The sequence below is a fragment of the Nymphalis io genome, chromosome 9 (assembly GCF_905147045.1).
Source record: "Nymphalis io chromosome 9, ilAglIoxx1.1, whole genome shotgun sequence".
NCBI classification, from domain to species: domain Eukaryota; kingdom Metazoa; phylum Arthropoda; class Insecta; order Lepidoptera; family Nymphalidae; genus Nymphalis; species Nymphalis io.
The window spans coordinates 1,192,750-1,220,608 of NC_065896.1; the positions used below are offsets into that span (position 1 = coordinate 1,192,750).

Genomic DNA, 27,859 nt, shown 5'->3' on the forward strand with positions numbered 1-27,859 from the left:
ATACTCCTCGATCATTAAATTTCAAGAAACTAAATGGGTAACGTTTTTATCGGGAAGGATCATCAACTGCGCCAAGAAGTGGACCGGGCCAAGAGAAAGCTGGAGACGGAGCTGCAGGACGTCAAGGAGCAGCTGTCCGAGAAGAAGGCGCAGGTGGAGGAGCTGCAGATCGTCCTGAGTGAGTCTCGCGGGGTGCGGGTGCGGGCGCGGGGCGCGGGCGGGCAGTACACGGCGGCGTGTTGCAGCCAAGCGCGAGGAGGAGCTGCTGGCGGCGTGCGCGCGCGCGGACGACGAGGGCGCGGCGCGCGCGGCGGCGCACAAGGCGGCGCGCGAGGCCGAGGCGGCGCTGGCCGAGGCGCACGAGGACCTGGACGCCGAGCGCGCCGCGCGCACCAAGGCCGAGAAGCTGCGCCGCGACCTCAACGAGGAGCTCGAGGCGCTCAAGAGCGAGCTGCTCGACTCGCTCGACACCACGGCCGGTGAGACTCTGCTTTTTTTATTCAAAACAATAATTATAAATATTCAAAAATTAAGTAACCAGCAACGAATATAAAGCACTGATTAAATTGATAAATCCGTAATTTTCGTTTTGACTGTATTGAGCGAGCAAGAAAATATGTCCAAGTCATTAAATTTCTTATTGTAATTCTTACAGGAGCGATAGATAAATACATTTTGAGCATATTTTGTTCGACTAGAGGGTAATCTGATAGCTTCACTGAGCAGTATAACTGACATAGGTTGCTGTGCTTTGGTGAGCCAATGCAACCACGAGCACACAACACCGTCGATCCAAAGACCGACGGCGCAATTATGTTATAAGGAACTGTATATTATGGCTTACATTAGCAATATGTATCAGTGATGGTGACTTACCATCGCTATACATACATATTTACATATGCATGTGGGCCATATGTCTTTATTCTTGTATATGTACATATAAATAAAAAAGATAAAACATTATTAAATGTCCACTGTGTAAAGCTACCTTTTCAAAAACTTTTATTGTATTTTTTAATTGGTCTAAAACAATAATGAAACGCCTATATTTGTCCACTAATTTTAATTATCGACCTAATTTACGTATTTTCGTTTTTCAGCTCAACAGGAGCTCCGGTCGAAGCGGGAGCAGGAGGTGGCGGTGCTGAAGCGCAGTCTGGAGGAGGAGGCCGCGGCCCACGAGGCAGCGCTCGCGGAGCACAGACACAAGCATTCTCAAGAGTTGCAGCTGCTTAACGAGCAGCACGACCAGATCAAGAAAGCCAAGGCTGGTGAGTGATGATATTATGTTTATAATAGTTTGTATGGAATGTCTTCCATTTTTATATCACACTAAAATGCAAAGGTTTTCGTATTTTTTTATAATATTTCAACATGAAATAATAAATTATATAATATGCCTCTTTTAAGCAAATATTTAAAAATACATCGATATTTTTATTTTATATTTACTTATATATAATAAAAGACCCTCCCCGCCAATAAATTATGTCATAGCTTCGTGTACTTGCACAAAATTAACGAGATTAATTAATACAAATCAAATTAAATAGTATTCCCATATTGCGACCAAACAGTAAAACTTCTCAACTTTACGATACTGGTACAGATTAAATAGTCTTCGTAATAAACGCCATATAAAGAGAATTCCGAATTTAAAAATTTCAATTTCAAATATTTATTGACATAAAACGTCAATTGTCACTAACAAAACGTAACTTTTGTGCATTGCTTTACTTGAAATTTTTAATGTTGTTTTATATAAATTAAATTCCTTTATTATGTTACAATGGCTACTTTAAATGAACGGAGGCAAAAGAACGTTAAATTCGGCCTGTCAAAGGATGATAATTTTAATGTAGAAAATTCGTATGAGGAAGGGAGCTTGTTCAATTCGACACGAGATTATTGGCAACATATGTGTAAAGGTTCATCGCCCGAACGGAAACAGGACTTGACTTGGCATAACAAATGTTAGTTTGGTCCCTCATCACAAGCTTAAGAACCCTACTTAAATAAGCCACTGGTTAAATGTAAAAAAAAAAACATTGAGTTACCATATTATCCTATACATAAACTTTATTTATTTAAAATAGTTATAATTAAAAAAAAAACTTTCTTCATGTATAATACATGTAGAAACAAACGCTAAAGACATTTGACTCGGCTCCCGCAGTCCTGGAGAAGGCAAAGCAGTCGCTGGAGGCGGAGAACGCGGACCTGGCCACGGAGCTGAAGAGCGCCAGCGCGGCGCGCGCGGAGGGCGAGCGGCGCCGCAAGCAGACCGAGGCGCAGCTGCAGGACGTCGCCGCCAAGCTGCAGGACGTGGAGCGCGCCAGGTACTACCGGAATATCCTTATTACACATTGCAGCCTCATGTCTAGGCTAAGACCTCCTCGTCTTTGAGGAGAAGTTTTGGAGCTTACTTCACCACGCTGCTCAAATACGGGTTGGCTTATATAGATATACGTGGCCGATTTTGATTCGCCACATACATATTCCATCACTATATTATCCTTCGCCGCCGAGCACGAGATGAATTATACACAAAGTTAAGCACACGAAAATTCAGTGGTGCTTACTCAGGTTTGAACTCGGAATCGTCGGTTAAGATTCACGTCTTCAAAACAGTTATTATTTTTATAAACGAAGCAATTAAAGCAAGTGAATCTATTTTGTTTTAGATCGGAATTAGCGGACAAGTGCATCCGTCTTCAAAGCGAAGCCGAGCAGGCGTTACAACAGCTAGAACAGGCGGAACTTAAGGCATCTGCTGCTGCTAAACAGGCGGCAACAGCTGGATCACAGCACGCAGAAGTTCAGGTGCGTAAAAGAATATTATTAAATAATATGTTTAAATGATATCAAATAATTTATTTGTTTAAAACAAATATAATGCAATACAAATTTGATATTTATTTAGCTAATATTTATAAAAACAAGATACGACCATTAATTATTAATAAAAGCTAAAAAAAAGAAATGAAATATTTATTATCGGACCTTTAACGATAGACTGTTTATGATCTGTTGAAGGCATTGCTGGAAGAGGAAACGAAGCAGAAGCTATCGCTGCAGACGCGCCTGCGCAACGTGGAGCAAGAGTTGGAGCAAGCGCGCGACCAGCTCGACGAAGAGGAGCAGGCCAGAAAGAACCTGGACAAGCAGGCAAGTTGCGCAAACAATCAATATTATATAAAGCATGTAGTTCAAATTTATATTGTATCAAAAAATTTGTTAGAGAAAATAGTTAAATTTAAAACCAATATCGTAAGCTTCCCTGGGTGAAAATACTGCGAAGTAATGTTTACGCCGTCAGATTGTTATAATATTAAGTAATTATAATGAACTACTTATTTTTTTAATATAAAAAAATTAAATAAATGTTATACCCATTGCTATTATTTTTATACGATGCTCTCTATTTTAATGATTTGTAAAAAGAGAAATGATAGTATTTTATGTTAATAGATTTCTCGTCATTAATATTTTAATGAAATGGAGTATAATATAAAATATTCTTATCCAGGTCACAGTGTTGACTCAGCAATTAACTGACGCAAAGAAGAAGGCAGAAGAGGAAGCAGAAGCAGCAGCGGTGCTTGAGGAACAGCGCAAGAAGCTCAGCAAGGACATTGAGGCGCTGCACTGTCAGCTCGATGAGCTGAAACAGGCAAATGACAAGTTGGACAAGAGTGAGTACCATATATCGTTTGTATAAATGTATATATGACGAGCCGGTTGGCGTGGTTGGTAGATACTTGCTTTCACGTTGTGGGTTTCCCACACAGGATAGATATTTGTGTGCATGAACATGTCTGTTGGTCCCGAGTCTGGGTGTAATTATCTATATAAGTATGTATTTACAAAAGAAAAGTACTATATGTAGTATATCAGTTGTCTGGTTTCCATAGCACAAGCTTTGTACAAGCTTAATTTGGTATCAGATGGCCGTGTGTGAAAAATACCCCAGGCTATATATATGTATGTCGCAGGGTTATTATATTGCACTTTTAATATATTATTAAATATTCATTTTTCAGTTGCCGTCTGTCACAATACAATATAATATTTATATCAAATAAACTTCTTATTTAGCAGTTTTCTTCACTCGTAATATTAGTGCATTAGAGGTGCTAATCGACCGCAATTGTTTTGATGGTTTTTTTTTATAGAATAGGAAGGCGGACGAGCATATGAGCTACCTGATGGTAAGTTGTCACCAACGCCCATAGACATTGGCATTTTAAGAAATGTTAACCATCGCTTACATCACCAATGCGCCACCGACCTTGGGAACAAAGATGTTATGTCCCTTGTGCCTGTAATTACACTGGCTCACTCACTCTTCAAACCGGAACACAACAATACCAAGTACTGCTATATATGGTTTGGGTTATACGAATACTATTAAGACATTTTGTATTATTAGTCTTTGTTTTTGTTTTTGAAGTGTCAACAATAGAATAAAAAATAATTTCACTATCACTAATTTGATTTGAATTTACAGGCAAAAAGAAAATCCAAGAGGAGTTGGAGGACACCAACATTGAGTTGAGCGCGCAGCGTGCTAAGGTGCTCGAGCTGGAGAAGAAACAGAAGAACTTCGACAAGGTTCGCCTCGAAGTTTATTTTTAGTTCGAATTTTGAATTTTTTTATTTATAATAGATAATCAGATTGACGTATGTGTTTATTTACAATGAGTTGTATTAGCTAAGCGAATGCGTTCCCGCAGGTGGTGTCGGAGGAGCGCGCGGTGGCGGAGCGCTACGCGGCCGAGCGCGACGCGGCCGAGCGGGAGGCGCGCGACAAGGAGACGCGCGTGCTCTCCCTCACGCGCGACCTGGACGTGGCCGCCGAGAAGGTACCCCGAACGTTCAGTTCTGAGGAACATTTGAATTAAACAATTATTTTTTTTAAAGCTAAATATTATTAATATCCTCTGTTCAAGACGAAGTAGCCACTTGAAAAAAGTTTACTAGAATATATATGTCCCTGATTTTAATTTTTTTTAATTTGATGATAATTTACCGTGTTACGTTGGTATTTTTCAGATCGAGGAGTTGGAGCGTTCGAAGCGACTCCTGCAGTCCGAGTTGGACGAGCTCGCCAACACACAGGGCACGGCCGATAAGAACGTTCACGAATTGGAAAAGGCGAAGCGCGCGCTCGAGTCACAGCTCGCTGAACTCAAGGCGCAGAACGAGGAGATCGAGGACGATCTACAGCTCACCGAGGACGCTAAGCTGCGTCTCGAGGTCAACATGCAAGCTATGCGTGCGCAGTTCGAGCGAGATCTCCAGGTCGGTTGCGTTCCGTTATAAACGGTCGTTTGAAAAACTTAGATTGTTTTTAATATTATAGAAGTACAACATTTTTAAGATCTGACAGAGATTCAGTAGGTGAATACCTCAGTTTTCCTCTTATTTGTTTTTACTCTTTAAGAATTTCTCTAAATAATACTATAAGGTATATAAGGTAGAATAAAAAAAAGTATAATAACTAATGCGTGTATGCAGGCCAAGGAGGAGGCTGGCGAGGAGAAACGTCGCGGTATTGTCAAGCAGCTGCGAGAACTGGAGGCGGAGCTGGAGGAGGAGCGTAAGCAGCGCGCCGCCGCCGCCGCCACGCGCAAGAAGCTGGAGTCGGACCTCAAGGACGCGGAGCAGGCGCTGCACCTCGCTAACAAGGTGACTATTCGTAGTTATATATTATATTTATTATTTCAAGTACTATTTTGTTGGATATATATAATTTGAAAACATATCGGACTGCAATTCTTGAAAAAATGTGTCAATATGAAAGTGATTTTCGATACAGGTCAAGGAGGACGCCGTGAAGCAGACCAAGAAGCTGACGGTGCAGTTGAAGGAGGCGGCGCGCGAGGCGGAGGAGGCGCGCGCGGGACGCGAGGAGGCGTCGGCGCTGGCGCGCGAGGCCGAGCGCCGCGTCAAGGCGCTGGAGGCCGAGGCGCTGCAGCACGCCGAGGAGCTGGCCGCCGCCGAGCGCGCGCGCCGCCACGCCGAGGCCGAGCGCGACGACCGCGACGACGAGCTCACCGCCACCGGCGCCAAGGTACAACATTCGGGCGGTGCCGCTCTGAAGTCGCTTCATGACAACAAACGCTTTCCTTAAGAGAGCCTTACAAGTGAAATTTGTTATTAAGATAAAAACCTATCGTGCGTTTTGTTTGTTAAACGAAAGTATAAGGCATGTGGGACGAACAAACTCAAATGTTATATTACTACTACAGGTCACATTATTAGTGGACGAGAAGAAGCGGCTAGAGGCGAGGATAGCAGCGCTCGAGGAGGACCTGGACGAGGAACAGTCCAACAACGAGATACTTAACGACAGGCTCAGAAAGTCACAGGTATTTGTTATTAAGAACTATATCGTAATCAATCAGAACTATAATCAGTTCAACAATTATATTAAATTATAAATGAAATCCTCAGAACCAAATAGACCAGCTCACAATGGAGCTGGGCACGGAGAAGGCGGCGACGCAGAAGTTAGAAAGCGGAAAATTGGTGCTCGAACGACAGAACAAGGAGCTGAAGGCCAAGCTCGCCGAACTGGAGACCGCTGGACGCGCCAAGACCAAGGTACCAACTACAAAATTTTTCTTATAGTTAGGTGATATAATATTTTGTACTTATACTTATTAAACTTTGCCGAATAGATTGAGGTTATTTTGAAAATATATATGTTATTTGTTGCTGTAATGTTTACATGTGTGTGTGCTTAGGGCGTGATCACGTCATTGGAGCTGAAGGTGTCGAACCTTGAAGAGCAGCTGGAGGCAGAGTCTCGCGAACGTCTCGCGCAGCAGAAGGCGTCGCGGAAACTCGACAAGAAGATGAAGGAGCTCGCGCTGCAGCTGGACGAGGAGCGCAGACATGCTGACCAGTACAAGGAGCAGATCGAAAAGGTATCACCCACCTCTGAAACCACATCTGAAATACCCTACAGTTTATCTATTGTATTGTATAATAATTTATCTTACATGCAACTACTTCAAGTTTTGTAATATGACGGTGATCAGCTTATCAAAACAGTGTGGACACTATCGGTTACCGCCACACGATGAGACCACTCTCAATATAAAGACTGGAACTATCAATGATGAGTGACGTTTTTCAAGTAGAAGGGACATCAAATCAGGTCCAACGGCTGTTACGTCGACAATCGATATAATTGTAATGCATTTTATGACGACACTGTCTAACTATCGAGGTGTTCTCTTGCCATCAGTAAATTATCCCTTATAAACTCTTTGCCCGTAAGGATGAATGGTGTTTTATTTCCACTATATAATGATGTAAATCTGTGTGTTCTTGCAGATGAATGCGCGCGTGAAAGCCCTTAAGCGCTCAGTGGATGAGGCGGAAGAGGAGGTGCAGCGGGAGAAGGTCGGAAAGCGCAAGGCGCAGCGAGAACTGGAGGACCTGCTCGAGACGCACGAGACCCTCGCTCGGGAGTGCTCCAACCTGCGCAACAAGCTTAGGTAACTCATCATCATCACCACCGCCATACAATATCTTCCACTTTACCACCTCAACCTCGTTTCACGGTCACTGGGACCAGACGAACTCTGCAGGTTAATTACAAAGTGTTCTCAATTACAATCGCCTCAATTAATAAGTTGTATAATTAATTTATTTCTATTCTTGTTGAAAAAGTAGTGTGTCATCAACCATCAAAATATTTACTCTATAACAATTAGTTTAAATTATTCTTTTAAAATACTTGAGAATATTTTTTAACCCCATATGTATTTACACCGTGCCCCACTTTAGTGGTGCAAATATGTTGTGTACTATGCTACATGCTAAGAACGTTAATTGTCCTGAATCTTATGTAATCATTCCATTTGTTACACTAACATTATTTCATTAAAACAAAATTCTTCTAGAAAATTCACACGCATTCGATAAATTAATATCAATAAAATATACAACCATACTTATAAACGTTGTTTAGCGGGTGATTAGTTAAACAATGCTGTGTCTTCTTCTTTCGAATGTCAAATCATTAACGAGAGAAAGGGAGAAATCAGTGTTCGACTGAACAGTCGCTACGCAATATTTGTAAGTAAGGCCGAGAATCATCATTTTAATTATTTTTCCTTATTTTAAATGGCCTCGTTCTTTCGGAGTTTGTTTCGAAACATGATGATGATTGATGCTTGTGATTGTCTAGGCCCAACTTAACCGATGATAGTGAATAAGCTGTCAACAGAAGACGAGTGAGGTAACGATGGCTTAGGATCGCTTTGGAAATACGCTACCATTAGCCAGAATACAAAAAAACACCCCCTAAAAAGTAACCTAAAACTGTTTATAATATATGTATGTATAAATATATATATATTAATCCTATTTAAAATATTAGTTACATATTTTACCCGCCAAATAAAAGGTTACATAAATATGTATCTGTAAAAAAATGTCCTTTTTTTTTAATCAAATAAGTTTACATCAATATTAATATTGCTTTTATATTTAAAAGTTTGAACTTTTTCTAAATTTGAATTTAAAATAAATTCATAAAGTGCTATTTGGTAGCGTGTCGAGGATGTAGCTTGAATTAGTCTATTACGCCTTTGGAGCTTTTTCATCTTTTAATGAAGATTTTTCTTATTTTAATGAATAACTGTGTGTCTTAATCAGGGCTTTTTGTGTTGTCCTTCTGTTCGTATGGGTTTGTTTCTATATCTCTGTTTCCATTGTAAAATCGGGGTTTAAATTCTCTCTTAAAAACTATATTAACTTTGAATCTATTTTTTTTCAATACGATAAACTCAATTTGTTTTACTTTAATATTTCTTTTAATAATAATCATAATACTTCACAGACATAACACAAACAATTTTTTAGATGATAAAGTACTCAATCATCGTTCCATCATAAAAATCAATGTATAATTGCTTTATTATATGTAGTACGAAACGTAAACAAAACATTGCTATAGTAACCTCGCCTCCGTTGCGTCAGTCGGTTTTAATTCGACCGATTGGTCTATTTGTGTTATTTATTGTTTACGTTTTGTACGTGATGCACGTGTGTGTGTGTGTATATCTACATATGAGTGTGGTGTCCCGCGCAGACGGCAGGGCGGGCCCATGGGGCTGTCGGGCGCTTCGTCGTCGTGCCGCGTGAAACGCACGTCGCTGGCGCCGGGCGCGGGCGCCGCGTCGGGCGACGAGTCGTTCGACGACGGCACGGACGCCGCCAACTCGCTCGAGTGACCGCCCCCGTCCAGACCACGATTCTATCTAACGTTATTTTGATAATTGTTCACAATATTGTTTACCCTTTTTTATTCCTTTGTAATTATAAATCGATTACTCGATTGATAAATGTTTATCCGATCGCCATGTTTGAAAATTTGTAAGAGTAAACGAAGGTTCGATTCTGAGCTTGCACGTCAGCGTTGGATATGTTTTGCTATCTCGGTGTTCTAACGGAAGTACAATTTTCAAATTAATTATCTTTGCCTATTTTTTTTTTTTTGTTTAATACGAAATAACTTTAAATATCGAATCGTGTGCTCGGGCTTCGAACCGTTAATTTGTATGTACAATGTTGTAGTCGACGATCGCTTGAAACGTAAATCTTAATTATATTAATATTATTATTATTATATTGTTTTGCATGCCTACAGCGTTGTATAAATGTTTTACATTACCGTCGCTTAATTGTAAGTTAAGTCGGGAGCCTAATTCTGTATCTACGATTGCAATTGCGTTGTGCTAAAAGTTCTTTTTTTTATTGCAAACATGTTATAAGTCGAGTAAATTTTAATTATAATTTGTATTAGTATTCAGAGGAATACTTTACATATTTTTTTTTATATAAGACGTCGATCGCAATAACGATTGTATATACATAATAAGGTTATATTTAACGTCAGTATATAATATAACGAATTTTTACTTTTTTTTTTATTGAAGGAATTGCACCGAAATGAACTGTTCGTTCATAACTGATTGCGGATTGGTGCTCATTTTTAAATTGCATATATTGTGGTGTGATGTGGCGGAATTGTTGTTTGTTTTGTTTTTTTTTTTACAAGACTTTTGCCTTTTAAAAAATTTTAAATCTGCTGTCGATCTATTCCAATTTTAAATATTTCGTCATCACATCGCAGGATAGAAAAAAAAAAGAAATTGTCGAATCCCTTTCGGTCTGTTTCATTGGTTATATTTCCCACACCAGTATTAATATCGAGACATTCCTGAACAATCGAGTTAGTTTCCAGTCGACTAGACTTAGTCGGACGGGTGACGAGTTAAAATTTACTCATTGGGTGATATTTTGATGAAATTGGACGTACTAAAGTTATTGAAGTATTATGTTTTGTGGCAAATTAGAAATTTCATACTGCATTTATCGCGACTGACTACAAAGACTGCCGTTGCGACAATATTTTTTTTTATAAAAATGACCTTTTCCGATTTGTTAATTTCACATCGGGGCACGTTCAACCCTATTATACAACGATCAAAACGATTTTAATGAAATCTTATCGCATCGGGTCGATAGTGCCCCCATTATGGTGTAAATAATATCAGTGTGGTGCACTGAGCGCTTAGTTGCCATAAATTTTTTTAACACTAGTTTAAGTAATGGTTAGCTGTCAGATTCTCGCTAATAGCTAGCCGGAGACGTGTTGGTACAATCGAAATGCGTCCGAGGCGATGTTTGTACTTACTGGATTACGAAACGTTTATTTTTTTTTTTGATAATATTTTATCATTTTAGAGTGTATAGGGACCTGTTCGCCTCGTATAAAGAACAAATTGTCGATTCGTATCGACCCGGTCAGGTTTCGTCTGTTTATGATTCGCTCCGTCAGCGGAATGTACATACGCGCTGGCGAGGTGATATTTTTTTTTTACACTAGCTTTTGGTATTATCGTTGCGAAGGTATGCGCTAGAATGCCGCTTCAATTATAAACTAGATTTAGGTTAAACTTAGTAATAAATTGTGGCCTTAGGTTTTTATCGTGGTACGCGTCTAACGTTTGTTTTTCGTCGCCGACGCAAATTTATATGCCTTTTAAAAAAAAAACTTTCATCTTTTGAATATTTTATACAATTGTATCCCGAGTCTTAATTAATGTAACGACCCCTTTTTTATTATATAGTTTGTTTCTGAATAATAATATAAAATTAAAATGTAAGTAAACCATTGAAGCATAAACATATTTTACATAAATATTATATTTAATTATTAACAATATTGATAATTGTAAAATTGGTCATAGGTTGTAACAAGTTGTCAGTTGGTATGCCAATTAAACAATTTTTCATGATTTTTAAGATCACGTGTTTTATTTAATATCCTTTTATTTTTTATCCTTGAATTATAAGGGTCCGTTCACACAGACCGGCTCGGAGAGCATCGGCCTGCTTTTTTCTTTTCACACAGACCGGGTCGTATACGCTTGGAATTGGCCGGAGCGGAGCCGCCAACTATTTCACATCGACCGGCTGGAAGAGATCTGAAAGCAAAAGAATCTGAAAGAGCACGCAATCAGAGCCGATCGGCTGCGCGAGCGAGAAAGAGCACGCAAGCGGAGCCGGTCGGCTCCTTTTATTACTTCACACGAAGCGCGTTCAGGCATTTTTAATGACAAAAAAGGTGCAAATGCAAAAATAAACTTTACTACAATCACTCAAAACACTGTTTCCAACGTGATAAAAATCTGCTCTCCTCTCCGAGCCGGTCTGTGTGAACGGACCCTTAAGGTGCTTACGCATTGGGGGCAACTCGGTAAGTTAGACACATGGCTCGCTTATTTGGAATTGGATTGGTTTTCAAATCTGTCTATGCGCAATTGTACGCTTTGTACGCAACTTGTTCCGCCTGAAGTATTCGTAACCACGTCTTTACACCAAGGCCACATAAGCACTAAAAGCAGTATACGAATTTTGTTTGTTAATTTATCTTTAGTTTTCTGTACAAACCTAAGCTGTGAACGATTGCTTTTGTTGAGGTGTATTTTGGGGAATATCGCGGCGCTTATTAGCAAAGTCACGAAGGTTCCAATTTTAGCGCTTTCAAAATAAAACGCAACGAATGAATTTTTACTTATTTAGTTAAGATAGTTTATTTAAAATTTAATTCAATAGGACAAAAAGAATATCATTAATCATTTCTACAATTATATCTCCATTTTTATACGTTCTTTAATTCTAATATGGTTTGTAAGCTTTTAATAAGAACATTTTTTATGTATCCATTAAGAATCTGTGGTTCAAATCTTGCAATTGCTTTCAAATCATTTTCACACCTTTTTGTTGCTCGTGAAAAAACAAACATACTAAATATATTTATTATAATTACAGTTAAAAGCTTGTTTTATATTTTAAAAGTTTTATAATTAATTGAATCAACAATTACCTAGTGATTGTAGTTATCTGAAAGCAAAAAGGTTTTCATTCAGTGGTGGTAGGGCTTTGTGCAAGCTCGTCTGGGTACTACCCACTCATCAGATATTCTACCGCAAAACAGCAGTACTTGGTATTGTTGTATTCCGGTTTGAAGGTTGAGTAACAGCCGAAGGTTTGGAGCTTATTCCACCACGCTGCTCCAGTGCGGGTTGGTGGAATACACATGTGGCAGAATTTTAGTGAAATTAGACTTCACCATCAGGTGGCCCATCTGCTTGTCCGCCTACCTACTATAAAAACTATGTAAAATATACTATAAAAAAGTGCATTCGAAAAATTTCAATCGCACAATATAATAAAAATTAATCAATGTTATGTGGTATTATAAATTTAGAAGAAAATAAGTTGACAATATTTTTTTTAAGCTTTAAAATGTCTGATTTACTTAGCATACTTTCTATTAAATTTATATTTTCAATATTGCTGGGGTAATGAAACGATCGAAAATAATAATTCGAAGTCATTTTTGTAATTTTGCATTCACTCAAAGTTTAATTTTAAGTCGCGATCTTTATTACCGCACTTACACAATCGCGCGAGTGCAAGACTAGTGGCGAGACTAATCACGCGCACGCATGTGTGCACAAATGAGCCTTTTTCGTTCGCCAAGTGGATGGCGAGACGGACTAGTGTTTACACATTCGCTTTCTCGCTCATTTTGTAGTTAACGCCCCTTCAAGCAACCTATGAATTTATTATTAATTTATATATTTATAAGAAAAAAATAATATTTTTTATAAATTAATTAATAATTATCGCTGCAATACATAAGCCTAGTGGATTACGAATTATGCCGGGGGCGAAAACTAGTGTAAAATAACATTGACAGAACAAAATTTCATCCTCAGTTTGAAGTGTCAACTTTTAACTGTCAACGCCAATGCCAAATGCCAAACTGTCATAAATGCAATTATTACAATCAGATTTTTGCCGTGAAAGAAGTGTTAAAAAACAGTGTTAATTGCTGTATACATTACAATAAAAGAATTTATAAGCGTTCTTACGTTAAATTTTTCTACATCAAGCCCCTTAGATTATCGTACATTTATTTATTTACAATGACTGACGCAATCGATGAGTACTTTGAGGTTGCTTTGGAACTGGTTAAGAGTGCCGGAAACCTTATAACAGATTACACTAGTGGCTGCAAGGACTTTAAAATTAAGTCTTCGGATATCGATCTCGTCACCGAAATAGACAAAAAGGTTGAAGAGACTTTAATTAGCGGTCTTTCCCAGAAATTTCCAGGTCACAAGTTTATAGGAGAGGAATCAGCATTTGAAGGTGGTAAATGCGTACTTACAGACGAGCCAACATGGATAATAGACCCTGTTGATGGAACCCTTAACTTCATTCATGGTTACCCTAGCAGTTGTATTTCACTAGGGCTTGTTATCAATAAAGAGGCAGTCGCTGGTATTATATATAACCCTATCGTGAATCAGCTTTTCACGGCAAAGAAGGGTCAGGGGGCATATTTAAATGGCAGACAGATTCACGTTTCACAAGTGAAGGAGGTACGAAATGCACTTATATCGTTTGAGGCTGGTACAGCCCGTGATGAAGAGAAACAGAGAATAGTTTTTGAAAATTTCAAATTGATAGTCACAAAAGCACAAGGAGCGAGAACAGTAGGATCTGCTGCTTTGAACATGGCTATGGTTGCTTTGGGAGGCTCAGATGCGTATTTCGAGTTTGGAATACATGCATGGGACATTGCAGCTGGAGATATAATAGTCAGAGAAGCTGGTGGTGTATGTATAGACCCAGCTGGAGGGCCTTTTGATATCCTTTCTCGTAGAGTCCTGTGTGCTAGTAGCCAAGAACTGGCCCAGGAATTGGCTACTATGCTACACCAGTACTATCCAGAGAGGGATTAAATGTAATTTTTAATAATTATAACAAGGGATCAAAAGAATCTCCGGCTGCATTTTATGTTGCTTAATTTTCATTAGTTGTTATTTGATGTTAACATAAGGACTACATGTTGTAGATGTTTTTTTTTTTAAATTAATTAATAATTATTTTTATTTACAAAAAGATTTTATTGTATTTATTATACATTTATTAATTATTTGTGTAACACACATTGTACCATTTTGACAGAGTAAGGAATATATTTGTATTCAAGTATTTCTATTATTGACAAGTTTCAAATATAATTTAAATTATATAATATCAGTCATTTGATTAATTTAATTATTTATATGTAATAAAATGTTATTGGAAAATACATATTTGATGCTTAAGTGAATTTATTTTTCATGTTTTCAGCCAAAGTAATATTTAAAGGAAGTAATACCAGAAGGTAGGATAAATAATATTGACAAATATATATATTACATTATAATTAAATAAATAAATGTGATATATTTTCTTAATTATTTATTTTTTACCCTAAAAGGTTAGAGATCAAACAAAGTTTATAATGTTATCAATATTTGACATAATATTTGATGTGTTTTTTGTGATAATTAGAAAAATTGTAACAAAAATTAAATGTTATATTAAAAAAACAAATGTTTTATTTAAAAATCATTTAACATTTAGAATAACTTATATTTAATGTCGGTGGATTTAAATTAATTTTTCAAAGAAATGGATTCAAATACATAATTTATAAATTATTTACTAAAATTACTCCTGTGCTGTGAACATACATTAGAACACTGTATATTATGTTAATCATAATAAGTGCATTACTTGCATACTATACATTATTATTGTTTAGCTTGTTTTCAGTCAAAAACTTATAATAAACATTCTGTCAGTCAGTTCTTATATTAAGTCTTAGTTAAATCTCTCGTCTTTCTCTGACATTTTTACAGTCATCTGTCAAGTCACTATAATTTTAATAATAAAAGTCTAAGATTTATTTAAAACCTTATATTATATCATATATATTCAGTTATGTTTGTCATAATTATTGTACTCTAAATATTAATTTTATTAATATCCTTCTGAGAATAATTTCCCTTATCGTTTGCTCGCATTATATCATTAACCGTTAATATAACAGTACAAATGCAATATAATAAAATTTACTCACAGCAGAATTATTACTTTCAGCGATAAAGCCCACGCTTTATCGCTGAAATAGTCATTATTATTATAAATGTCAGTCAAAATTTGTTTCAAAGTCAGATAGGTCGATATTAACAGTCATAATAATATTAATTTTTGTTGCTGTAAATACAAAACTGTCGGTAGGGTTTATATAGTAAAGTTATCTACAATACGATAAGTCCAAATTAAGTCGGTACATAATATTTGTCTCTGCTGAAAATTAGTGCTTATAAATTATTATACCGTAAATCTTTATCAGAGTCAACAGTGCTTTGTTTATAATGGAAGTCATATGTCAAAATAGAGTCAATTTATTCATCTGTAATCAGTCAGTACAGTCATAGTCATAAAAGTCGAAATGGTAAGTTATTTAATAACAGCTCAGGAAGTTAATCTCAGTCAGTAAGAAAAGTACTTTGGTCAGACATGTCACGTAATTTATCAAGTATGTGTATTTGTCTATACTTTTTTGGATGGTGTAAATCCATCAAGATGTATTTTTTATCCTAAATAGTTTTATCATATTAACTATTTTCAAGTCATAAAATACAATAGTCAGTTTTGGTCAGTAGCGTTGCAGTGATTAGTAAACGAAGTATAACATACATATAGTAACAAGATTTAGTATTGTCAGTATACTAATTGTCAGATTTGTTCAGTCATAAACGTCTTTGGAAGGTAATTCGTAATGTACGCTGTGTTCAGTCCGATTCATTGGTCAGTAGCAGGTGAGTATTAGTCAATAGCAGTATTTTCTATCTATAGTATCTTACTTAGTCTAATAATTTATTTAAGTATCTTGATAGAAAAGTTACAAAAAATACCGAAAGGAACACCATTTGGTCCAATTAATAGAAGTAAGTATGTATATTTCCATAAATATAACATAACAGTCAGTGCAAGTCGCATAAGTTAGTCAATAATCAGTGTCAGGTCCTTTTTGCGCAGTCATAAGAAAAACTAAAATACTAAGGTTCAAATAGTTATCGCCTAAATTATATAAATACGTTTTAACAATATAATTGTTATCGTATTCATTTTAGATATTCAGTTCAGTCATTAGCACTTTCAGTATTTATCGTTTACTTAAGTAAAGTCGTTAATTGCCTTCGGTAAAGTCAACAGTCATTTCAGTCATGGATGTAATTGCGACTAATATTGGCATGACCAAAATTAAGTGCATTTGCTTTTATTAGTTTTCAGGTTTCTTGTTAATCGAGTGTATTAATTTATTTTAATGAAACTTTAAAAATGTTTTAACGATTAGTCATAATAAGTCTTAAGTCAATGCGTTGTCACGTTACAAAGTATTAATATTTACCAGAAATATTTCTTTATCTTTCTTATATTCCTGTAATAAACATAAAAAAATTGAATGATGCCGTTCGAATTGTATAATAGCAATCAGATAGGCAAGATTTATGCAGTTTTAAATTATTGAACACCTTAAGCACTAGTATTATAAAACTCGAAGTGTATTTTTCCTAAAGTGTTCAATTGTTAAATTCGTCCAGGCCTTCGTCTTAAAGAGTTGAAGTCCATAGGTCGAGGAATTTCTCGAAGGGCGTAGGGATCAGATTTGATGGAGGGCATTCTCTGAAGAAATCCTCCAAGAAGGTCTTCGTTCTCGTCATATACTGCCCACTGTGATGGACTGGAAAAAATGTTTGACTCTTAAGACAATTTTTAAAAACATTAGATTAAAAATATCTGTTAATATAGTAAGATATTTTCAAAAATTATTATTATTATAAGCAAAAATATTAATTTTATTATATCAGTTTTGTTTAGTAATAATATTAACATAATATTGGTTCTTACTTGTTTTCACTTGGTATTATTTGGAAAGCTACAGATGGCGTTTTCACGGAATTGGCTGGTCTCTTATGTTTCGGCTTATTACTATTAATTGGTTTTGACTCATCTATATTTGAAGATAATTTATTTATTCCCGATCTTTCCTCTATTCCTAAGTTATCTAATGTTTGAGAATTCTTCTTTATATTATCATTTGTTTTTTCTCCTTTGTTTTGGTTATAATCTGCCAATGACGATCCATCTGGATATTTGCGCAAAACGTTATGCATAAAAAAGTATTTATTTTTTGTGTCTACAGTCAAATGTTCGTCATCGTTTCGTCTTGTCGGTCTATTTAAGCTGTAAGGTTTAGTCGCAGTCTCATAAAGGATGAAAGTTGAAAGTTTAGTATTATTTAAGTCATCTGTAATGTTAGCGTCATATTTCTCGGTTTCAACAGTCGAAAAGTCTTTACTTATAACGTTATGTCTTTTGTCATTATCAGTAATACGTGCATTGTCTTTGTTAGTACCGGTGATCGCCTCACCTCTGTAAGTACCTACGTATCCGAATGTTAGTAATTTGTAAATGTTCTCAGTCGTTGGATCAATTGTGTCAACTTTAGAAGACTTCTCCGTCGGATGTTTTGGTCGGTCAGTCATAACAGTTTTTTCTGTAGTTCTTGGTTCAAAACTATCGTCGTCATTCGTTCTAGCTGAGGATGGAAAGTTTTCTGTCACGGGTACAATCGGTTTGTTGTCACGTGATTCAAAGTCATTGTCTAAATCGTCTCTGTTGTAGTACGGTCTGTTTGGTCGTCTGTATGTATCGTCATATGTCTGGTAAGTAACTTTAACAACATCTCTGTCGTGATTTCGTCTTGTAGTCTTACGCCATGATTGAGTCGGTCTCGGTACGTAATTTATCAAGTAAGTGTATTTGTCTATATTTTCAGTCACAGATATGTAAGGTCTGCTAGGTCTTTTTTTATTTGGTAAGTTGTTAATAACTACGGATTGTACGTTTTGTACGTCGTCGTAATAGTCATTGTATTGTCGAGTCGGGTTGTAACGACTACTGATGTCGACGTCGCTGTAACGTCTAGTCTTGTTCCTAAAGTCTAGTTTGTCGTCTATAGCTTGTACTATTATATTGGGCTTTGAGTTTGTAGTTTTATTATCAGTACGGTCATTATCGTTAATGTCAGTTGTGTTGAGTTTATGACTTTGTGTTTTATTTGAGTCGTTTACAGAATTTGGTTTCTTTCTATTAGCTTGTGCTGTTTTTTGAGATTTTCTAGTAGTTGTTATAGGTCCAGCAGTAGTGGGCTTTGTTCGTCTAGGCTTAGAGGTAGTTGGTGCATCTTCATCAGATTTTCTCACGTCATTGTTAGAGTCTGAATGTATTTCAATCCAAGGGGATAAATCAAAGTTATTCAGCAGACCATTACGGCATGATATCCTTTCATTATCGGGGTTGTCAGAGGAAAGAAAAGCAAATGGTTGAATGCTGTCAATAGAATCTAATGTACGACAAAGTACTTGTGCTAGAGATATTCTGCGTATCTGTTGCAACTGTGCCGGCGTTAACGAAGACTCGAATCCTCCGTTCTCATACCTAAAATTATAAATCAAGAGTATTCAGTTTCAAAATTTTTAAAGCAGATTTAATTACTAAACTATTATCACTTACCAAAAGCGATCACCTTTCCGCAAATTGGAAAATTGTTGAGCTATGATACATGCAAATGTCGGTCCCACTAAGCCTCCAACAACAGGGCGTTCTGCCATGCCACCAGTAAATAGGTCAATGTCATCTACGTGTCTAAAAAATGTTATTTGTTGTAAATAAATTTCATATATCTGGTTTTTTACTTTACGATTTGTAATTTTACGAATACGTTCAAAATTGTCTTGATTGATTATTTTTATAAAAGAATAAAAATGATTCAAAATCCTTTCCTTAAAACAATTAATATAAAGGTAAATAATTATTAAAATACCTGTATAAAACCTTCAATTTCCTAACAACTCTCGCTGGCATGACTCTAAATAGATCCTCGAAGTTGCTTATAGCTGATAATCCACAGGGCTCTCTCCAAGTTGTGTATGTTGGGACTCCATGGTCTCTCCCTCTTTGGATGTTGATAGCCGCCAAGTCCATACCGAAACTAAAGTGAGGAGTTTGGAAAAGATGATTTGTCAACTCCTCGGTGATAAATTCATCACGTTTCTGTATAGGTTGGTTTACCATGCCAAGAAGAAGGCGATCTACGGCGCCCATACTCCAGATATTAGATGGGTTAGTTAGTTCATCGTGGAGGGAGACGTCTGTCAAAAAAAGGCTTGTTATTGGCTTATTGACTTCTAAGTAAGAGTCTGCTTAACTTTTTAAATTTTAATAAATTACATAATCCAAAATGGAACTGACTTATATTTATTTAATATAAAAGAAACAAACTCACTATTGTTAATAGGGCGATGAAACCTGTCAAAACGGACAAAGGAGGATTGCACGAGGCTGTGTCCAAATCGAAAAGCAGCAGAGCCGAAGGAACTAGCTGGGTTTGCGTTGATTTTTGGACTATAGCCACGATAAAAGCCCTTTTGTTGTAGCTCAAGTTCAAACAGCCGCATTACTTCAGATCCTGAAGGAAACAAGTGTAGGTTTTATTAAAAGCCTTCAGAATACATCTTATTAGATATAGTTTTGTTAAGTCTAAAAAATAAAGTAACCATAGAAGCTTTTTCTTACCTAAAACAATGGGTAGAAATTCTCTATAGGTGATGTGTTGAACCATGGCGCCGACGATCTTGCGAGTCTCCTGGTAGATCTTTTCGTCGCTCCAATGGGGGTTTAAATGTGCGAGTTCTTGAGCCATTCTGTTATAAGAAATATTGTTACAGTATTCGATATTGACATAATTGGAAAGAGAATGATTTGAATTATTGAAATCAAGTAATTTTTTAAATTCTATTACGTATCAGACCATAAGTAACACGTCAGTTGTAGTAACACTCAATATCAACTATATATATCACGTTTACAATAACTTGGCCAACATTTTTATAAGTATTAAGCTGTTGAAACTTTTTCGCACCTGTTGTGCTGTCGTAGCCATACGATGTGAGCTGCGACGAGACCTGGGTGTTCGTTGACGCGCGCATCACCAGACTTAAAGCAATCAGTGGAGACAGCTCCCCCACGACACAGCTCGTCACGGTCTGGAGGCAACAGTGGTCGGCGCTGCTGAACACGTCCGTATTGCAACATCCCTGTTGAAATCAAATACAATTAATATTTAGAAACATTTTATGTTGCTAGTAAAATGAAAGATTTGTTGTTTATTATTTTTTGTCGCCTAATTCTTTCCCACTTTTTAAAACCGCTCTAGTCTCATAGTATTACCATTTCTAAACAGCCTAAGTTTGTCCGATTGTCTAGCAGAGCTAGCATATAGCGGAGAGCCGTCGATGTATGCAGATACTTGGTTAAACTGCTCACGCCAGCCTAGTGCGCAGTCATCTCGAGGAGCTGGGGATGAACGCACAAAGTCCAGACAACGAACACCCCTTGGACCGTAGAACGGATCTGATGGTGGCACGGCAATAGGCATGCATTCTGGGTGCTGGAAGTATATAACTTATTTACATAATTGTTAAGAATTAATTGTTGGATTATATATATTGGATTAATACATATGTTATACAAAAAAACAAATGATGCAGTAATGATTTGAAATTTACATCGGGCTATACGCCTAAAGTATTGTACTATTTAATTACAGTACGTACTCGGTTTTATACTGTTGCTTATACAGTTTATAAATATAATTGGTAAGGACTTATGATTGAACTTAAATAATATTGTTACTTCGAAATAATGATTAAATACCATAAGCTCCTTAGGTATAAAATCTCTCCCTCCATCCTTACAGCATCTGGGCACTGAACCGTTGAATCCTCTCGATTGGGAGGAGGATGTTACATCATGATCCAAGAACTGTCCCCACTGCATCAGTAAATGGGTTATACCAGGGTTCTCTGCGTTTTTGTCTTCGTGAATCAATGCACTAATTTCTCTTGCCGACGGAAGAGTGGTACCAACGATAGATTTACGAGGTGCTTGGATGCCATCAGAATAGACTGGTTGTAAGAAACGTTGGACTGGTGTCATGGTGGCGCCCCATCTTGGGCGGCTGAGGTTGTTGCAAGTTCCATCGTGTGTACGGTATCTAGTGACAAATAGATAGTTTTGGTAAATAATTTTGTAGATATTAAAAACTTATTTAAGATTTCCTTTATTTAAAAAAAATATGAAACAAATAACGTGACTTTCTATCTGATCTTTGCTGAATACATACTACCTTGTTCCAATTGTTGTATAACTAAAAAAACGTTTATAATTAAGAAATGCATTAGTTTTTACAATGTGAGCATTTACGTTGGCCGGTCAGATATTAGTTACGAGTGGCTGCGCAGACACACGTGTTAGGAACGAAAGCGGGGATTACTAGAAAGGTATACAATATTACGTATTTAGTCGACTGCTATTTATCAAAAGCATTACTGAGAAAACATTAGGAGGGCCAACTTAAATTGCACCTACCGTTAATCATTTAATAAATTAATTATTTTTATACATTTAGCCTTTTTTATTTTGATCTATCAGATATAGTGATAAAAGTATTGCAATTATTATTACCTCTTAGAAGCTGGTGGGCATTTAGGAGGTCCTCGTAGTGGACATTGTTCCAATAAAGATGACTGTCGCAATGCGCTTGCACCTGGAAACTGGCTTTCCTCCGTGCGACTCTCCAGACCATTGCCATTGTTACTGTTGACAAAAAGAAACGATCACGTTTAGTAAGTTATTTAAATATTAATATAAAATTATTTAATACGAATAAAAGGTATTTATATAAATATCTATAGAAGAATATATTAAACTTTTAGAATTTGGTGACTCTATCAGCATATTTAATGATGATGATGATGTACCTGACCGATATCGGCCACGGCGGCCGATCTCGAGAGATAAGCCAACTCCGCAGGACATATAAGTGCACAAGTGTGTGCGCAAACATAGGTGCACTCTTTATGTCCTTACTCTCATAATCTAATAAAGCTTAAAAACCGTCTTCATCGCATCGCATAACATTTGACGTAAGGTAACCTAAGTGGTATTATCTATGTGACAGGCTGACTGCAAGATGTGACGGTATATTGAAAACTAAAATTCATCAATATCATTAGATACCATTCTATAATTCCCCATATTCGTCAAACGTCATATATATAATTATAGATTCCGTGTTCGAAATCATAGAGATATAAATGAGCTTTGTAAATCAATCTTCAAACAATTCACCATCGACATATTGTATATATATATGTATATATGTAGTGAGTGGTCGAAGAGAACTTAGAGATATCATCAGTAATAAATATTTATTAGATGATAATGATGCTTTCACGAGTTCCTTGACCGTCTTAAAATATTTAAATCGTAAACGAAATAAACTTTCTTCCTCACGCATACATATGTAGGTAGATGTTATCTGGTAAGCAGTGGAGATTAATTATGTAACTTAAAGATAAAACCAAAGTTCATGCTGAATTTTACAAATTAATATATTTTAATGTTAGATATAAAATCATTTAGATGATTGTCCTATCATCATTCGAGAGCTTATCGGCTTAATATGGTGGGAAACGTCCTTACAGCACCTGTTTCCTGATCAATATTAAACAGGTATTTTCATGACCTTTTTTTTAAATCGAGTTAAAAATTTATAAATTATAATTGTTTTATGATTTAAATATAATAATGTATCCTTATATTATAATAATGTATAAATATAATGTATCCTCTTTGGAGGATACGCAATTTAATCGGATTTAGGCGGATATGCTAATCGTTATCTGAGAACATATTTCGAAATAAAATGTTTAAAATAGCGATATCTTTATCAAATGTAAAATTAACACTTACTAGAGCGAATTCAGTAGACTTTCTCTGGAAGTAATGGTAACATATAAGCAATAAAAAATACATATATTTTTGAAATATTTTCAGTGATTAATTTAAAAATGACTAAATGAAACTTAAAAACAAATTTAATTTAATAAATTAGATTGAACTAGGTTTGCACAAAACCTGATAGGGCTGTTTGTCTATTGTTGTGTTTCGGTTTGGCGGGTGAGTAAGCCAGTGTATTTACAGGCCAAGAAACATAACTATGGGCGATGGTGATTACTTATTATCAGGTGGCCCTCAAAATAAGTGGCGTATTTGCCAATCTTCTTAACTAATTTTCATAAAAATAGTATAGTCAGTTGGTGGGTGAAACTGGTTTAAAATTTAGTTGCAAAATTTGGCCAACACATCAAAAAATATATAACAATACATTAACATTATAAGATATAATAATTCTATCTGATTTAAAAAAAAAACATTAATGAACTTTAATTTAAATGTGAAGTTAAAACTTTTAAAATATTACGATATACTACTAAATATACATGTCTAAATGAATTTGTATAAAATGATTATTAAACATAACACGATCCTAAAAGAGAAAGTGTTAAGGTATTCTCGAATAATATTCAATTATATCATAAAATAAGATGGTAATCGCAATTACAATATTAAGAATTAATTACTCTAAATTAAGAGTTTAGTGTTACGTAACGAAAATTATTGACTGTAACGAAATATTAGATTATTTTTAATGTATTATAGTAGCTTTTCTTAAGTATTATATAATTTACTTCCGTTTCATAGTTACTGTGCTAAAATAATATAAAATAAAATTGAACATATCAAGCAATTCGTATAAAATTTTGGGTAATTTATTGCTTTTTTTTTTGCTTTTTATTTGCTATTTGGGCTTGCTACGCCTCATTTGTTTTGCAAAGCATTTGAGTATAAAAATTCATTAACTGTTTCTTTGGTCTAATGGCTTAAGGTTTGGCCACTAAATTCTCGGGTTCATTATACGCAGTACTTAAGTAGCATAGCACACTTATTAAGTAGTTATGTAAATTAATAAGTGTGCCCTTTCAGTAAGTATGCATGTTCAAAGTCGATTATTCCTTACTTAGGCATGGTAACAGTTTGCAGAATCAAATTTTGTAAATACTATGATAATTTTATTAATACTACACAAAACCAAATTGTATAGACGATAAAAAGCTTAATTTAGTATATGTTGATTTTCAGGCAAGATTTTATTGTATTTTATTAAGATGTTATTTAATTTGTTACGACTACAAGTACAGTTTCTTGCCGGTCCGAATGTAATTAATAAGAAGTTATAAGATTGTTTTATTATTGTATTTTTATATAATGGCTGAAATAAATAAAATTATAAAAATACCAAATCAACATTGTGTCACTTTATCAATCAATTGGGCTATTAGATTGATTTCATATATCAAATTATTGATCAACGTTATATTCCAGTAATAGAATTTTTATAATAATTGTAGTAAATTATCGTATTTTAGCGTATGATTGAGATAATTTCTCTCGGATGTTGTTCGAGTGCTTGTTTATTCTAGAGAAAGCGAAAACAACTTTCGCTCGATGTTACACGTTCTTCGATATATTGAAATTTGTACGAGGTTTTTATTTGATTTTAGAAAAAACAAAAAAAAAATAATATATATATATATATATATATATATATATATATATATATATACTTTTCTATATATATATATAATTAAATATAAAAAATATTTAGTAATTTTTTTGATCTAATTAAAAATAAAAAAAATTTAATTGCTTTTTTTTACTTCATACAAAAAACCTTAAATAAATTGTTTGTGTAGCTACCCGTAATCGTTGGACAATTTATTTTGTTTCTATTATTAATAAAGTCGGTGTTCATCATAGAAAAAAATATACAAAAATGTTAGGGATATATTTAAAAAAACATGGTTGGTCGAATACAGTAAAAATCTCTACATACATCTTTTTAAATTAAAAAATGGAGTATTGTTATGTTTATATTGCTCAAAATAAAAGGTCGTAAATGCACTAAACATTAAAAAAATATTATACATCAATTTGTCGAGTCTACAAATAATTAAGTAATTCTTACATAACTTAAAGATTAGAAGTAATTAAAATTATTCAAATTAAAATTTTAACATTAGATAGATAATATGTTAATATGATTATTTATATCATAAATTTATTATTTTTTTATAATAATAATTACTTATAATATTTTTGTTTATTAAAAATAATGTTATTTCAGGAAATCAAAGAAAAACACATACCCTCTAATATATCCTCGTAATTTGTCAAAAATCCAGTCAAAAAGTCAAGTCAAGTCACTCACACTGTCACAGTCAATAGTCAGTTAAAGCATTTCACAGTCAAATGTCTGTATTCATTCATTAGTCTGTTTTTATTCTATTTATGTTTAAGTCATCTTTAGTCATGCTATCAGTCTAAAAAAATTGACTAGAATGAGTTCGATTTTTTGAATTTGGCGCGTGATGTCAGTTTGCGTGTGGCCGCCATCGCGACCGCGCGGCACTGTGATGAGGGGAGGGTGGCTCACGTTCATATACTTCCACTTCTACCCGAGTGTCGTAAGGGAGATGTTTGTCAACAAGCCACGGAAGGCTGCCGTTGAGGTGGTTAATTTTGAATTAATAACGCTCATTGGAACTTACGTTTTTGTCATAGTTCTTATAGATAATTTGTTTTTTATTTTTTTCTCATCTTGTTTTATAGCAAAAACAATCATAGTTTACAAATTTATATCTTTAGCACATAAAAAAGTCCTCGAAGTAGCGTTAAGCGAAAATTCTACTATAATTTTATTGTATCATTAACAATAAATACATCCATTTGTCTTATATTATACATGTATTTTATTGGAATTGTAAGTTTTATTATTTTTATTTTAAGTTATAAATATAGTATGGTAAAGTTATTATAATCTATTAATTATATATTGTATTGATATATTTTTCTTATAGTTATATTTTTGTGACAAAGGTTGTATGGAAGCAATCACTAAAGCTGTATTTTTTAATATCCTGTGCTATGGTGATATATTTGGATCCTATAAAGTTTATGAATCAATAAATAAATGACGTGCTATTTACTCTTTTCCAAATGGTTCTAAATTATTTGTTTAAATTATTAATATATAATTATATCCCAAATTATAAAAATAATAATTTTATTCAATATGTTTTTTTTGCTATAAAAAAGAAATCGACTAAAATAAAACTAATTAAGCAAAGTCGATTAGATTGAGTTTTTTCGAAGTTTGTTCGCGATTAATTACAAAATCGATAAATAAATATAGATTTCACAAAAATGCACAATAATGTTGTTAATTATTCTTTCTCATTTGCATGAATATAATACCAAATTAAATTTTAATATTCAGAAATTTGATTATTTGAATATTAAAATAATCAAATTCCTTTTCACAGCTTCAATTAATTGAGAATCAGATTAAAAATCTAGTGCTTTCTAAACGTGATTTTGCAATATAAGTAGTTTTATAAATTGCTTATTATTTTGTAACTTGTAATGTGTAACTTTTTCCTTGTGTAATCTTAGAAGAGTATTTCATTATTGAATTTACAAAATGATGATATTACTGCGTATTAGTAAGTAATAATCCTTACCAATATTATAAATGTGAAAGTGAGTTTGTTTGTTTATTTATTTGTTTCTTCTTCTATACAGACCATCATGATTTTTTTTTCACGTTCTTAGGGGTGCAATATAAGAATTACCCCTCTTCCACGTATGTGGGACACGCGGTCCAAGCCATTGTTGGAAAATTGTATTCTATAATTGCCTTATTAACGATTAAATAAAATACAAATTGTTTAAGCTAACTTCGATCAGCGATCAGTTCATTAATATAGCCAGTATGCAATTTACTGTAAACATATGTAGGCATTTATGTAGCACATACATATGTGCACAAGCACATGCTTGTGCACATATGTATGTGCATAATTTCTAGACCTTAGAATTTATCGACAGAAAAACCTAATAACTTTTACTTTTTTTTTCTCAGGGTTTGAACGAAGGACCTCGGGTTCTGTGCTCTTATAACTTGCATCTAGACGAACGAGGCGGTTGAGACCATAACAGATTTTGGCGAAAACTTGCGCAAATTCATCTCGTCGGACGTCTTGATTCAAGTCGTGAACCAGCTGTAGGACGTTTAGGAGCTGTATATTTTAAACAACTTGTTACGTTATTCACAATCACAATAAACAATAAATTAACACTATTCTCTCGTTTAAGTGTGATCATTTTAAAAGAATGATGGTGCCGTTGTAGGCTGTGATAAAACAAACTTGTCACAGTTCGACGAGTTGCTTCAGGAATTTGCGAAATATTTTCTGTTTGTTTATTTTTATACGTTTCTTTAATGTTTTACTTGTTTTATGATAACGTTGGATACGGGTCGAAAGAATTTCGAAATTTTTTATTTCTTTTTGTTTGTTGTTCTCACGCAATAGCTTAGATTAAA

General features: G+C 34.9%; 3 protein-coding genes and 1 long non-coding RNA gene across 5 annotated transcripts in view; 3 read left to right on the plus strand and 1 right to left on the minus strand.

Annotated features, from left to right (window-relative positions):
• The window catches only part of LOC126770925 (myosin heavy chain, non-muscle), a 62,030-nt gene extending 50,696 nt beyond the window's left edge, over positions 1 to 11,334 (plus strand). The window contains exons 12-29 of one of the 2 annotated variants that reach the window (XM_050490538.1): positions 58 to 178; positions 246 to 479; positions 1,104 to 1,274; positions 2,180 to 2,342; positions 2,688 to 2,826; positions 3,040 to 3,171; positions 3,533 to 3,698; positions 4,514 to 4,617; positions 4,740 to 4,868; positions 5,059 to 5,307; positions 5,524 to 5,694; positions 5,825 to 6,079; positions 6,258 to 6,377; positions 6,463 to 6,612; positions 6,756 to 6,938; positions 7,351 to 7,514; positions 8,210 to 8,260; positions 9,116 to 9,252. In XM_050490538.1, coding sequence (XP_050346495.1) covers positions 58 to 178; positions 246 to 479; positions 1,104 to 1,274; positions 2,180 to 2,342; positions 2,688 to 2,826; positions 3,040 to 3,171; positions 3,533 to 3,698; positions 4,514 to 4,617; positions 4,740 to 4,868; positions 5,059 to 5,307; positions 5,524 to 5,694; positions 5,825 to 6,079; positions 6,258 to 6,377; positions 6,463 to 6,612; positions 6,756 to 6,938; positions 7,351 to 7,514; positions 8,210 to 8,237 — 2,679 coding nt within the window. In that variant the 3' untranslated portion in view covers positions 8,238 to 8,260; positions 9,116 to 9,252. Of the gene's footprint in view, positions 1 to 57; positions 179 to 245; positions 480 to 1,103; positions 1,275 to 2,179; positions 2,343 to 2,687; positions 2,827 to 3,039; positions 3,172 to 3,532; positions 3,699 to 4,513; positions 4,618 to 4,739; positions 4,869 to 5,058; positions 5,308 to 5,523; positions 5,695 to 5,824; positions 6,080 to 6,257; positions 6,378 to 6,462; positions 6,613 to 6,755; positions 6,939 to 7,350; positions 7,515 to 8,209; positions 8,261 to 9,115 lie in introns of both variants that reach the window. The other variant, XM_050490537.1, reaches the window with a different exon arrangement.
• Positions 11,335 to 13,339: 2,005 nt separating this feature from the next.
• LOC126770960 (inositol monophosphatase 1) lies at positions 13,340 to 14,752 on the plus strand. The gene has a single exon (XM_050490590.1). It carries the CDS (start codon positions 13,356 to 13,358, stop codon positions 14,346 to 14,348), a length of 993 nt encoding a protein of 330 aa, XP_050346547.1. The 5' UTR covers positions 13,340 to 13,355; the 3' UTR covers positions 14,349 to 14,752.
• Positions 14,753 to 15,967: 1,215 nt separating this feature from the next.
• On the plus strand, positions 15,968 to 27,616 carry LOC126770983 (uncharacterized). The gene is made up of 2 exons (XR_007669504.1): positions 15,968 to 16,262; positions 27,398 to 27,616. It is a non-coding gene; the product is annotated as an uncharacterized LOC126770983 (long non-coding RNA).
• LOC126770928 (chorion peroxidase) lies at positions 16,792 to 25,875 on the minus strand. Its single transcript, XM_050490540.1, has 11 exons — positions 25,623 to 25,875; positions 22,036 to 22,167; positions 21,226 to 21,565; positions 20,740 to 20,959; positions 20,432 to 20,606; positions 20,086 to 20,213; positions 19,796 to 19,978; positions 19,334 to 19,661; positions 19,024 to 19,155; positions 17,356 to 18,948; positions 16,792 to 17,188 (listed from the first exon to the last, which is right to left on the minus strand). Exons 3-11 carry the CDS (start codon positions 21,505 to 21,507, stop codon positions 17,035 to 17,037), a joined length of 3,195 nt encoding a protein of 1,064 aa, XP_050346497.1. The 5' UTR covers positions 21,508 to 21,565; positions 22,036 to 22,167; positions 25,623 to 25,875; the 3' UTR covers positions 16,792 to 17,034.
• Positions 27,617 to 27,859: the final 243 nt, after the last annotated feature.

Excerpts from the sequence above, each read along its gene's own strand:
- LOC126770960 (XM_050490590.1), top strand. The coding sequence starts at position 13,356 with ATGCCAAACTGTCATAAATGCAATTATTACAATCAGATTTTTGCCGTG.
- LOC126770928 (XM_050490540.1), bottom strand. The coding sequence starts at position 21,507 with ATGACACCAGTCCAACGTTTCTTACAACCAGTCTATTCTGATGGCATC. Across the intron at positions 20,960-21,225 it reads TTATACCTAAGGAGCTTATG|CACCCAGAATGCATGCCTAT; the intron begins GTATTTAATCAT and ends ATATACTTCCAG. Across the intron at positions 20,214-20,431 it reads TGGCTACGACAGCACAACAG|AATGGCTCAAGAACTCGCAC; the intron begins GTGCGAAAAAGT and ends TTCTTATAACAG.